Source organism: Cryptomeria japonica, chromosome 11, assembly GCF_030272615.1.
Source record: "Cryptomeria japonica chromosome 11, Sugi_1.0, whole genome shotgun sequence".
In the NCBI taxonomy this organism is placed as follows: domain Eukaryota; kingdom Viridiplantae; phylum Streptophyta; class Pinopsida; order Cupressales; family Cupressaceae; genus Cryptomeria; species Cryptomeria japonica.
Window position 1 is genome coordinate 177001824 of NC_081415.1, and position 13089 is coordinate 177014912.

Below are 13089 nucleotides of genomic sequence, written 5' to 3' on the forward strand. Positions count from 1 at the left end.
TGGTAATATTTTGATTTATATAGTATTTATTTTAAAAATATAGGTTTATAATTAATATTAATTCTGATATGTTAATCGTTGTCAAATTTAAAGTAAAAGGTAAATTACACTTCACCCCTTGCTACCATTGTAGAATGCCTCTCGACATTAATAAGTAGAAAAATTATGACAAAAAAAACAATCTAAATTTTAAACTTTGCAAAATCATGTTTGTCCATCTCAAAGCCTCCTATTAAATGCAGAAAAATTATGACAAAAAAAACAATCTAAATTTTAAACCTTGCAAAATCATGTTTGTCAAAAACAATCTAAATTTTAAACCTTGCAAAATCATGTTTGTCCATCTCAAAGCCTCCTATTAAATGCATTCAACATTCTGTTGACCAACCCACCAACATATGGAGCTTACAATGCCCTGTTATGTTGTGCACCCTAACTTCACGCTTCTCAAAATCGTATGTGGACATTTCAAAAAAAAATGGATTTTACACAATAGCTTACTTGTCAAGTCCCCTACTCAAAAACAAAATTTCAAGTCCATATGGTCAAATATGATGCCACGTCAGCATGCATTTTTGTTCAAGTGTCCAAAATGACCCCAAATTGTCATAAAACCCATAGGTGTGCACTAAGAGATGTTTACTTGTGCGTAGATATGGCATCACATCATTGGTTATTTTTTGAATTTTAGAGGTACTTTTTTGGGGAAAAGCATGAAATGACATTTTTAGAGCACCACTATTGGTCTCATTTTGTCTATGTACTATAACATGTATTGGTACCCGCACACGTATTGGCTCCTCTCCCCTAGTACTCATAAAAGGGCATATGCATGGAATGCAAATCATGATGTTTCTCAAATCAGCATATGCTAAGTTCGAGGCACGAGCAGAACTATAGAAGTTAATCAAATATTTGGATGTAAATGTGAAGATTTACATCCACTTCCACACTAAGATATGTCCGCTTGCTGAAAAACAGTCAAGAAAAGTGGATTTTACGCCAATTCCAGCACAACGATTGTGAATGAAAAATTTAATTCATTTTCAAAACTTCATGGATCCAAGAAAAATATTGTTCTTCCCATTCAAATTATCAAATTGTTGTGATTGGCTTGCAACCTGTTGACATCATGTTCTCGACTTTATGCAAAGCATTTGATTTGAAGAACTGTGTTCTATTGGATACATGGTTACACCATGCACATAATCCTGATGCTCGGCAGCAGCCTTTCTAAGCCATGAAGACTTTTTCAAGATTCCCCTTGAACGATATTGCATGATAGCACAGGACGCAAGAGGATCTCCTGTGCCTCGAGCATTCTTCCTGTATTTCATTAAACAAACCAATTACAAAGTGCAATTAGATGATCAAATAGACCATACAACTAGCAGATCACATATTTCTTGCTCAAAATTTAATCCAACGAGTTACCAAAAATAAGAGAACTTAACCTGAGAACCCGCTCAGAAGCAATTCTTGCAGCATAAAGAATAGTCTTGTCTGGAATATCCTTTAAAATGCGATCCGGTTCAGACCTCATTGGAGAATGAATCCTGATGAGCTGTAATTTGAAATCCATTAATCAATTCCATGCACAATTAAGATAAAACTATTGATCAAAGTACCTTCTCATAAGTTCTTAAACCTGGAACTGTAGTTAATTCGAAGGACCCACCCCCAAACATTCCATCATTTGATAATATGCTCTTCCTTGAAGAGGAGTATGACCTTGTCTTGACTCAGAAAAATATCTAGTCCTGAATAAAAAATATTTAAAACAGGGAACACTTTAGAGGCTTCCAAATGATCAAAATAGGTTCCTCTAAAGACATACCTGATGAAAATAAACATTAGATATTCTAGAGAACAGCCTTTTATGTCAGAAAATACTAGCTAAGCAGTTCTATGAGTAATTAAATTAGACTCTGCAACAGACTTTACCATTCTGTGTAACCAGGGTCCACAGTAAATCCATAAATATCAACCGAATCACATACAGAGAGCGCAAACTCAAGAGCTCTGACTCCAGTGCCTTTGGCTGAGGAGCCAAAAGATGTACCTAACATAAGATACACTGGATTGAGAATTGGAACTTCCTGTAAGAAAAAAAAATCTCACATTAGTACACAGGAAAGCTTGCTTAAGCAGCATTCCAAACCCATAAACCTTGATTCCATTGCATTAGATGACAGTTGTAACAAATTAACATCCTTTATTTGAAGCTTGTATAGACATACTTTAAGCTAAGACACCAATCACTTACTCGGATCATTTTACTCATAATGTCATGAATGGTCGTTTTGATAATTAGAACCTCCTTTCCAGTTTCTACAACAAAGATAAACAAGCCAAAATTATAAGACGGAATTTATCTCATGGATATGAAAGGTTGGGATCATAATTGTGTAAGGTCAGACTGTTAGGAAATTCCATCCATGAAGCATTACCATCCAGAGCTGCAACTTTATCAAGAGCCTTTGCAGATCCCCTGTTGAGCAGTCGGAATGTAGATTTGTGGCCCACATATTGTGTATAGTTCTGAAATGCACAAGAACGTACCATCAAAAAATGTATATAAATATTAAAATTTAACAAATGATCTCCTCGGCAATCAGCATGTCTGTATAGAGTAAGCTCAAGGACGTTCTCTCTTGTATCCCTATAATTAGTTTATTATCTTGTTATCTAATCTCGACTCTCTTTATTAGGCAGGTAAAGTATCAAAGCATAATTCTAGACATTGAGATCTTAATCGATGCTCACTGACCTGTATGGGAGCTCCATTCCCTCGTATAATAGCATCATGACTGTCGATCTCTTTTCCAAACTTTGTTTTCAAAAGATCACCTGAATTACCCACTACAGCACAACGCCCAAACTGTCTTGGCAGAAAAGGCGGTGTGTCTGGAAGTACTAATGCGAGCTTCTCCATACAGAGTGTCTTGTTTTCGCAATTATTACTGCATTATAAGAGAGATAAAACAAAAAAGATGTTACACACATTTATTAGCCTCAAAATGACTATATGATTAAATAACTAAGAAAATAATATATTCTAATTAGCAATTTTCTTATTACAACTAAGCAACTATTTGTTTTCAAACACTCATTGAGCTCTGCCACAATATCCAATTTCACAATCTCCCAAAATTCTTTGAAAAATTTAATGGCAAAAACATTGAAGCCCAGTGTTTTCCCCTTTTGCCTATGAAAGCTTACTTTTTTCAAGTTACTCCAAGGAGATAGAGCTCATGAGTGTCGCAATCATATGTGAGGTAACTAAGGAAGAATGCACTCAACGATTCCTTCTTTGCCACCCAAAGGGACACTTGCCTAAAAGAGGGAGGAGAAATGACGGGATATCCTAAAAGGAAGATAATTGAGTTCCTTGAGCCAAGAGTAGCAAGGAAAAGAAATTCCTCGATCTTCTATCCTTGACCATCTTATGGAAAAAGGAAGTATTTTGGTCTCGGGCTTAAAGCCAGTCAATTATTGATTTTTGCTTCCAAAAGATTTTTTCACACAAATCTCATTCATTAAGTTCATTGGACAGGAGAGATTCCGGAGTATGCTGTTCAAGAGTCATGTCATTCTCCCTGATTTGGGAGGCTACGTTATCCAATTTGTCTTGCACCTACTTCCTTTACTAAAAAAATGTTGGCCCAAATGGAATTTATTCCACCCTTTGAGCTTGAGCTTAACATATTGAAATCATTTTTAAAAAGAAGTACATGTCATCCCAAAAGGAAGCTTACAATCTAACCACAAATCAGCAATGAGATCATGTAGCAGTGCTCATGAAGCCACAACAACTGGATCTTGAAAGGGGTTTTCTTAGGTTGGAGAAGACAGAAGATGAAAGCTTGATCGACCAGATTCAATCCTCTCCATTGAAAGATTTCAAAAGAAGAAACCAAAGAATCACATAACCAGTCATTACAGAGCAAAAATCTATCAAGAGGCTTCACATTTTCTATTGTTCTAAGTAAAAAGACCAGATTTGGGTTTAATATCCAAAACATTAAGGAATGGAATATTATCTCTAAACATAGAAGAGAGGTATAACTAGTTCAAGCCACCTTTCTTTACTTCCAAGCTGAGAAAAGCATTAATATCACCTACTAAAACCCAAGAAGAAGGAAACGAAGAATGGACAAATCTAATATGAGCCCATTAAATTATAATTGTTCGATTGCTATATTAACAAAGGAGAGGAATACTCCTTACTATAAGCAATTATAGAAGATCTTTCCATAACGGATATGATTGAGGAGTAAAAACAGAATAGAAAGATATTAAATACTGACTGACTTAATGAATAGAAAGTTACTAAAACTAACAAAATGACTTAAACGGCCATTATAAGCTAAATATTACAATATTACTTTAATAGCCCAGAGGTAATTCTTCCTTTGAGAATCAAAAGAAGCATAGACATTGGAAAGGAAAATTGAATTGTGCAAGTCAAAACATGAGGTGATTAGAGAGAGAATTTCTGCCCACTCTCGAAACAGTTGTCAATCTATAGGGATCCTAGAGACAAGCCAAGCCACTGAAAGCTCCTTGAACGTCAATACAGTAGCAATGCTTGTATTTTCATAATTGAGAACAGAGAGAGCTCATTTCTTCAACAGAAAGTTTGGTTTCTTGAAGAAAAACAATGTGAGGGCAGTGCTCACAAAATCATATCACAAACAGCTTTTTGACAATGGGGCATTGCCCAAATCCCATGTATTCCAAGAAAAAATAATCATTTCAAGGGAGTGGAGAAGCAAGAGTCCAGGGTCCTAACTATAAATTCTTTCACTTAAATGATATTATAGTTTCTATTTTTCTCTGCTTAAATAATTTGATTGTTACACATATCATAACACCCATATTGGGTGGCAGCAAGTCTTGTCATTGTATTGTGACTACTATTTGGTAGAAAGATCTTGGTTCGGATAACCGATTCTTCATCTTATTTTGGGGCTCAACCATAAAAGACTGACCGGTTTCGTGATGAGGATTGCCATCATTATGTCGCAATAAGCTCATATTGAAAAAAAGTACAGTGGTCAGTCTTGCGGAGAAAAGGAGGTTGGAAGCTCTTACCCGGAGGATTGAGTCCTTATCTGGGGAGCTACATCATCATATCGACACTGCCAAGCTTAATAACAGCCATGTTTCATTAACATATTCCGCTCTTTATCGAGCTTATTAGGCAGTTAATAATAATCATTGCATCGAAAGGTTTCATTATAATACTTGTAAGGTAATTGATTGATATCAAATGAAGCTAGTCAAATGACCAACTTAATAGTATAACAATCTTTCCTTAAGTATGACTATATGGATACTTTGTGTTATCATTGTTTCAAAATAGTATTAATGGTAGTACAGAACTCTTGTTACAGTCAATTAATAGAGGCTTGACCTCGATCGTGTAGACAAACAAGTATGAGTCTGCAAATGGAATTCCATTTCATGATTGAGTTGCCGACAGTCGTGTTCGGCTTTCTAATAGAATGCCTAGGTTGAAATACCAATGATAGATCGATCTACAATAAGACTGTTATAGTTCTGTCTTTGTCTAAATTACACTATGTGAAAGAATTAATGGAGATCGATAGACCATTAGATCATATGGAATGAATCTGTACTCTGTTTTTGTTACAGCCGATAAGGCTAGAATGTTAAGATAGGAAATGATCAAACAGTTCCAATAAATGTGTAAAGAACATGAAGACTATGAAGCACATGCAAGTATGCACATACATGTACATTTGCATTGTGCCAATAAAGAAAGTGGCATATGCACGTATACATGCATGTGCATAGGTGCACACACACGTACACATGCATTGAGCCAAGCTATAATACATGCATACACCAATAACAATTCAAAAGAATGCTAAGTGCCAAGAAGAGAGTAGAATCTCTCGAGCTGAACTAAACTTACATAATGATTTTTTTGTCATTGAATCTAATAATTGACTTAATACATCCTTGAGTCTAGAGTAGTCCCCTCTAAGTAGTAGATAGAATGCAGTTGGCATGTCACAGTATTTAAATCTACCTAGCTAGTCAGGTCAACCCAAACTTGAGTTAAGAAGAATGAGATGAGTAGGGTGGTGAACATTGACAGCACATATAACATGCTCGCAACTTATAAACCTTGGCCAAGGTGGCACAAAGTTTTGCATGCATCCATCAGTTCACATGAATCAAATACATTTCCTGTTCAGAGGTCATACCACTCAGGAGGAGTGTGTGACCGACTAGAATCATGTAGGTTCTGAACACTAGTCTCAGATGACAATGAGACCTTGTCTTGTGTTTGCACCCTCGTGAAGGGTAGGGCCACTTCCGTAAGGAAGATGTGCAGAGGACTGCCAAATCTTTGGTTGGAGGTAAATTACCCTAATGATGCTCTCCCTCTTGCAAATTAAACTGAGACTTGTACGAGATTCCAGATTGGAAAGTAATTCATCAAAAAATTCTAACCCTCTTTTACTTATTGCATTTTATTTTATGAAAATAGAAAAGTACAATTGTTTTGATTACTTGTAATTTTTATGCAAATGAAGATAGACTACATTTCTATTCAAGTTTTAGAATAGTTGGAAAAGTTTCAAAAATTCTAACAAATGCCAGCATGGTAGTTTATTATTGGTAAAAATTTAAATGTATATTTCCTTAGTTTTTAGTTTGATTCTATTCACATGTTACACGCTTGTGGGCAAGGGGTGAGTTGTCTTGGTTAAATGCTGCATGCTCTTGGGTTTAATTGGGCTGAACAGTAACCAGGCACCTTTTATGGCTTTCCTCTCCAAACCCTACTGTGGTTGATTTAGGGGAATGGAATGTGCTTAATTTCTAAGATCAACAAGTTGCATGGTTTATCTAAGTAGGTTAAGATGACTACTGACGTGTATATATATATATATATATATATATATCTTGTTGAATCCCTAATCCTAATAGAAATATATATATATATATTTCTTGTTGAATCCCTAATCCTAATAGAAATGAATAATCTTACGAATTATATTTCAAGTATTATCTAACATGGTTGCAGGACCTAAACCAGAATTTATCTTGATAGCTATATTACAATCCTTATTTAAATTGAATTTTTTATTTTAGGGCAAGATTCAGGATCATCCCAAAAGGGGACATTACAAAACTAGCCTGTCAAACAAGCTTGGTAGAAGAAGTAAGCATCAATTGATCTTGCCAAACTTCATTGAAAGTTGAAACTGCTAATAAGTAATAACAGAATACAACATTTCCTGCACAACCTGCATGAAAATACAATTCAGACTAGTAATACTAATAATATAGCGTCTAGTTCACGGGACTCCCGACCAATTTTTTATTTTAAATTTTCATCTGATAAGACTTTGGCCTCAAAAATTCAAAGTATTACCACAAATTTATTAGCTTATCCAAATCAGTAGAAGAAATTTGCACTGAACCAGCTGACAATGAGGTGTGGCCTTGGATTTTAATATCTTCATTATTATAATATCAAAGTTCCAAAGTCACAGAATTTAAAATGTATCTTCCCTACACTTTCTGTGACGTGAGAATCTCTAAATTTCTAATTTACCTGAGAAAATATATTCAAAAAACACTACTAAAATGCCTTACCTTACTGCAGCTTACAAAAGCATGCATTGTTTATCTATATCTAAAGATAGAAGATAATGAGTGGCAACCTGAGTCACTCATCACCTCTTAATGCAAACTCTAAGGCAATGGCCTCAAGTATTCATTTTCACCAATATGTTCTCTAAATGACTGAGACAACGACTTATTAGTCACTTCTCTAAAACTGTGTAGTATATTTGGCCTTAGCTGATAGCAAAAATGAAGCCACGTGAAAGGTTTTCTAAATTCTTGCAAAGAGAATTCACGAGAAACCTAGCTTAAACATTCCTTGGAAGCTATTTTCATTCAATAACCCTTGGCAAACTCATAGTTATGGGTAGGTATATACACAATAGTTATGGGTAGGTATATACACAATATTTGTTTACAGTTGTACTACAATAAATACCAGGTGTAGCAAACTATGACCTTGTTTAATATATGGTGCGTAAATATTAAATTGTTATTCCTTCTGCTCCTGCTCTTAATGAAGCAAAGAGCTGACAAATTCTATTTTATCATACATACAATGTACAGTTTATCCCATTGACTACCTTTTGGTCATCCATGGGCAATAATGAAAAAATTTCTTTTGTTCATCAATCACCCTTTCTTTCTTTATTCTTTACAAAAAATATCAGACCATTATACATATATTCTAGTTTTGCATTTATCCTTTCCAAGCATCCCAAACAAAATCAATGTGCATGAATCTCCCAAATTATGAATTGGTTTCAAAGGTTTTAGAGGATAGTAGAAAATTGTTGCAAGCCAGAGACATTTACATTTCTATAATTAAAACATTCACAGAATCCCATTGCCAGGAAAACATAGGCCAAATAAACCACTAGCTTTTAAAATCTGTCTAAACTCCAAGAGCTACAGCCTACAGCAAAAGCTTAAAAGTTAAAACAACAGCTTTAGAAAGTCCTTACAGAAGAATCCCTTTGTTGATTCTACGCCATGCATATTCCTCCCACCCATTTGCCAATGTATCAATGTACTCTCGTGTGAGAATTGTGCTACTATTCCGGACCTGAAAATTTAATCAATCATAGGTGAATACCAGTATGAATTTTTAACAGAGAACTTTGTAGGCACATGTTTTTAGTAGAGTCAGTTAGTTACCGAAAGCTTACAAACTAACCTCCTTGCTTTCCTGAAAATCTACTCAAAGATCTAAAAACAATAGAAAAGTTTAGGACAGAATAACTTACTTGTTCCCATGTAGCTAAAGCTTCACAAAGATTAAATTCAAATGATAAGCATTCCAGCTCGCCAGTCTTGGGATCTTTCTGGCAACATTTTGAGATATACAGAATTGTAAATGACCAGCAGCTAACAGAAGTTGACCATATGTCTCTGTCCATTAAGAAAGTGAAGATGAACGACCTTGTAAATATCGACTGTAAGCACAAATAAAGTCCCTGCCACACAAACCTCTCTAAGAGACCTCAAAAACATACCCATTTTGGTACAGTATCCCTTGGAAATGTTAGAATCACCCGACAATAGTCTTTCCTCAGAGCTTGCAATCCCAATCCATTTGCCCTCTGTCATATGTCATTGAGAACATCCAGATGGGATCAACACAATAATCAGGGAAAGCATGTATCAATACTCAATATATTAACCCTTGATCCAAGAAATTGAGTGATATTAGAAGCTAAAGTCTCTTTCCCAAGTCTACCTTGAACAGTATATACAAAATTTAACATCGATAAGGAAGACAAAAGAGAACAAGGGAGCATCAGCAAACAAAACATCGAGTTGTGACTTTAAAAAAAACTGAGACCTGGAAGATTTGTTCTGTCAGGGGAGATAATAAGCTTGCATCCTATGGTACACTCCCACCAGTATCTTTTGAATATAAGGATATTTTACTACACATTTCACTATCCTTTATTTCTTCTGTGCTCAAAAGTCACAGACATTGTAGCAATTAAGTATTAGTACAAAAAATCCAGATTAAATAGCAAAAATGCAACTCTAACAAAATACTGAAGCGAAAAACCAATATAAGTCTACTGAAATAATGCTCACATTGATCATATTTTATTCTTTCCTACATCCTATTTTGGAAAAGCATTCGTACTTCACAAAAATTGGGTTACTAAACTGATTTTCCTTTGCTTAGGGAGCACCCATTTTGAGTGGCAAACATTATGTTTTTTGAGGAAACAAACCTAAAAATTTGTTCACTGATGAAAAACCAATTGCTGCATTAAGATGCAATATTGCCAAATGCATTTCAATTGTTGCTAGTAAGGAAGTTACATGTTGGAGGAGCAACCTTGGCAGAACACCTTGATCATGCATGTTCGAGCTCAAGCTGATTTGTAAATGGGTGGATACTTCACACCTCTGCTCATCAACAACAAATTACCTGTTGATGTCTGTTTGTGACACCTTACAACACAATAAAATACCAAGTTTCTTATCCTCTCTTGAACAAAATCTCCTCCAATGCTAAACTTCGTGATCATATGAGGTGACTCCAAGGTTCCGATAGTCAGGTCTGGACTTTATACGTGGATAGATTCAGTGTATAAATGTGATTGCTGCTAATCCAAGGGAACTTATGTTTTGCTTGAACTTTGCTGGAACATGGAAACTAACTCAACTTGGAAAAAAGGAAAAAAAAAAAAAAAAAAACAGATAAAGGGTTTAGAGAGACAAATCTATGCTAACTCCTAACTCATAAGGACAACGATGATAATGAATAGTGCTTTTATAGACAAATCCCTCATGAAACAACTTTCTTCTTAACCAAAGATAGCTCACAATGCCATAGAAAGAGTGTGATCTCCTAAGGTAGTGAAAGATCTTCATATTGTAAACAATTCATTCAAATACCCAATATCAGCGCAATCCAAATGAAGTAACTAACCATGCACTACAACTTGCAATCAACAAGGTGTAAATGGTATGAACCAAAGGATTCATCAGATATCATCACACTTCTCCATCATAATCAATGAACTTATCCAATTTGAGAGAGTAGACGCCATGCAACATGTAAAAGAACAACACATTCCACCATATCTTCAATGAAAAGCATGTTTATTTACATGCATTGGCAACAACTGTAGATTAATCTACAAGGGTCCTCGAGTTTCTCCTTTTGCTTTGCTTCCTATTTTTCATTTTTCCCTTTATTTTGTTGCAGAATGCACCAACGCCACGTGTTAATCTAGCGAAGATTTTAGAAGGCCTGTTGACGTCGTTTTGTGAACACACCAACACAAAATAAAGTTTTCCAACAGTCACTTTATCCTCTCTTGATCAAAATCAGATGTATACTAAGATTGCAAGGTCATACATTAACTCCAAGGTTCCAACTCTGTACTAGCGACTTTACCATGGGTATAGACTCGTTTGGCTTTGATGTTTGTTGGTAATCGAAGGGGACTTATGTTTGGATCATTCTTTCACTTCTTTGTTGTGGCTGGAACTTCATCATCAGATATAGCAATTTTGTGATGTTCTTGCTTCAAACGAACTAAACTAGAATGGACTGAAATTAAAGGGGAAAGGGTTTAGGAAGACTAAGCTAAATCCAAGAACTCAATAGATAGCAATGCTTCGGATGAGATCAAGCACGCTTTACTTCGCCACTAGTAGACAACTACATAAAACAGGTGCAATCTTTAAAGGATGCATTTAAAGATTCTAAACCGTTGATGAACAATCTTCATCCAACAATCCAGGTTAAGCATACACATAAAAATAGTTGAGTCCAACCTTGCACTGTTGATAGAAATCATCTACCAACAAAAGGTGTGAGCATTTGATCTTCACCTTAAAACATTACAATCAACTTTGTTCATCTAACTGCTTGGATAACAAAATTCTACTCTAAGTGAGGAAGGTGAAACCATGCAAGTTTTGAAAAATAACTTAAGTGGACACCATCAGAGAACAACGTTTCACTGTTATTATCTCAATAACTTGTCGCAACAATTTTGTACAAATCTCCCTTCTTTACAAATGAAGGGGTCACCCCCTTATATAGGCCTCCAACCTTGATTACATGCAAACCCTAATTAGGGTTTGACCCAAAAGATTTCACACACATGATGCAACAAGGTGGGAATAAACATTAATGACCCATTATCAATTAATTACATTCCTGCCAAAAATGGTGTCTATTGTGCATTAAATGCACCACTTCTTTCAAATTCGCCCAATGTGTATTGAATGCACCATCACTTCCTGGAATATGGTAGCCGCCATACATTAAGTATGCCACTAGTTGGTCAAGATGTCCACTAGCAATAAATGCGCCATCATGCTGCCATGCACTCAATAAATTCTCGCCATGCAAATGGACCCCACCATCATAGGAACTTTTATAATTTTCCGAGTTGTGCTTCATTAATACGAAATATTCTCTTTGCATGTCGCCAACTCATCCTTTACAAGAATCTTTCATTCAAGGCTCACAAAAGATATTTTGGAAGATTTTCCTGCCTTGGAAGAATTTTAACAATCTTCTCCACTTCATTAGGAATCTTGTTCATCTGGATTTTCGAGAGAGAAAATCTTTCTAGAGAGATTTTGTCCCTAAGGAAAATTGCTATGCACATTGTTGTCATTTTATGACACCCTTGGTCCATCAATGAGAACCGATCAGAGATATGTTCCATGGACCAGCGCTGCCCCAGTTGATCAAGGAGAAAAGCAATGGAATTATGAAGTGTGAAGTGTTGTCTTGTCAGAAGGAAGTTCCTAAGTCTTCCCAACTTCAGTGACCCAGGTCTCTGAAGTTACCCCAAAGCTCTGGAACCCCCAAGTTCTCAAGTTCCTTGTTCTTCTACTACGGTGACCTAGGTCTTCGAGGTTCCCCTCTCTTCTTCCTCTTTCCCCTTCTCCGGAATTCCGAAACCCCAAGGTTCCGGAGTCTCTTTGCCCAATTCCTCGGAACTCCGACGTTCCAAGGCTCCCTGCCCCTCTTCTTCTTAGACTTTCTCCCTTAACCCGGAACTCTGGAATCCTGAGGTTCCGAAGTTCCTTGTCCCTTTTCCTTCTTCCCTCTCCGAAACTTCGGAACCCCAAGGTTCCGAAGTTCCTAGCCTTCCTTCCCTTCGCCTCTTCGCTTAAAGCTTCTCCTAGTCCAGAACTTTGGAACCCCGAGGTTCCGAAATTCTTTCCCTTTTCTTCCTTCCCTTTTTCTCCCCAGAACTTTGGAACCCTGAGGTTCCAAGGTCCCTTGCTTTCCTTCCCTTCTTCTCCCTGGAACCCCGAACCCCCAAGGTTCCGAGATCCTTCCACTTCGAGAGTCCAGACTTCCGAAGTTCCCGGGCTTCTCTCCGGCTGGCGACACTTTCTGATGGCGTGATCGACACTCAAGGCCTTTAATGCTCCAACAATATGGTAACCTTTTGGTGGAGCCACAAGGGTGTACTAGATGTTTTGGCAGGATTTCCATCAAGGGAGGTACGGGGG

General features: G+C 36.4%; 1 protein-coding gene across 1 annotated transcript in view; it reads right to left on the bottom strand.

Moving 5' to 3' along the window:
- Nucleotides 1–444: 444 nt before the first annotated feature.
- LOC131036956 (sialyltransferase-like protein 2) overlaps nucleotides 445–13089 on the bottom strand; it is a 47981-nt gene continuing 35336 nt past the window's right edge. Inside the window, exons 3-12 of the mRNA XM_057968990.2 lie at nucleotides 9108–9194; nucleotides 8859–8936; nucleotides 8577–8677; nucleotides 2771–2963; nucleotides 2451–2541; nucleotides 2267–2331; nucleotides 1945–2099; nucleotides 1679–1760; nucleotides 1455–1564; nucleotides 445–1326 (exon numbers count right to left, since the gene is read on the bottom strand). Coding sequence (XP_057824973.2) covers nucleotides 1131–1326; nucleotides 1455–1564; nucleotides 1679–1760; nucleotides 1945–2099; nucleotides 2267–2331; nucleotides 2451–2541; nucleotides 2771–2963; nucleotides 8577–8677; nucleotides 8859–8936; nucleotides 9108–9194 — 1158 coding nt within the window. The 3' untranslated portion in view covers nucleotides 445–1130. The remainder of the gene's footprint in view (nucleotides 1327–1454; nucleotides 1565–1678; nucleotides 1761–1944; nucleotides 2100–2266; nucleotides 2332–2450; nucleotides 2542–2770; nucleotides 2964–8576; nucleotides 8678–8858; nucleotides 8937–9107; nucleotides 9195–13089) is intronic.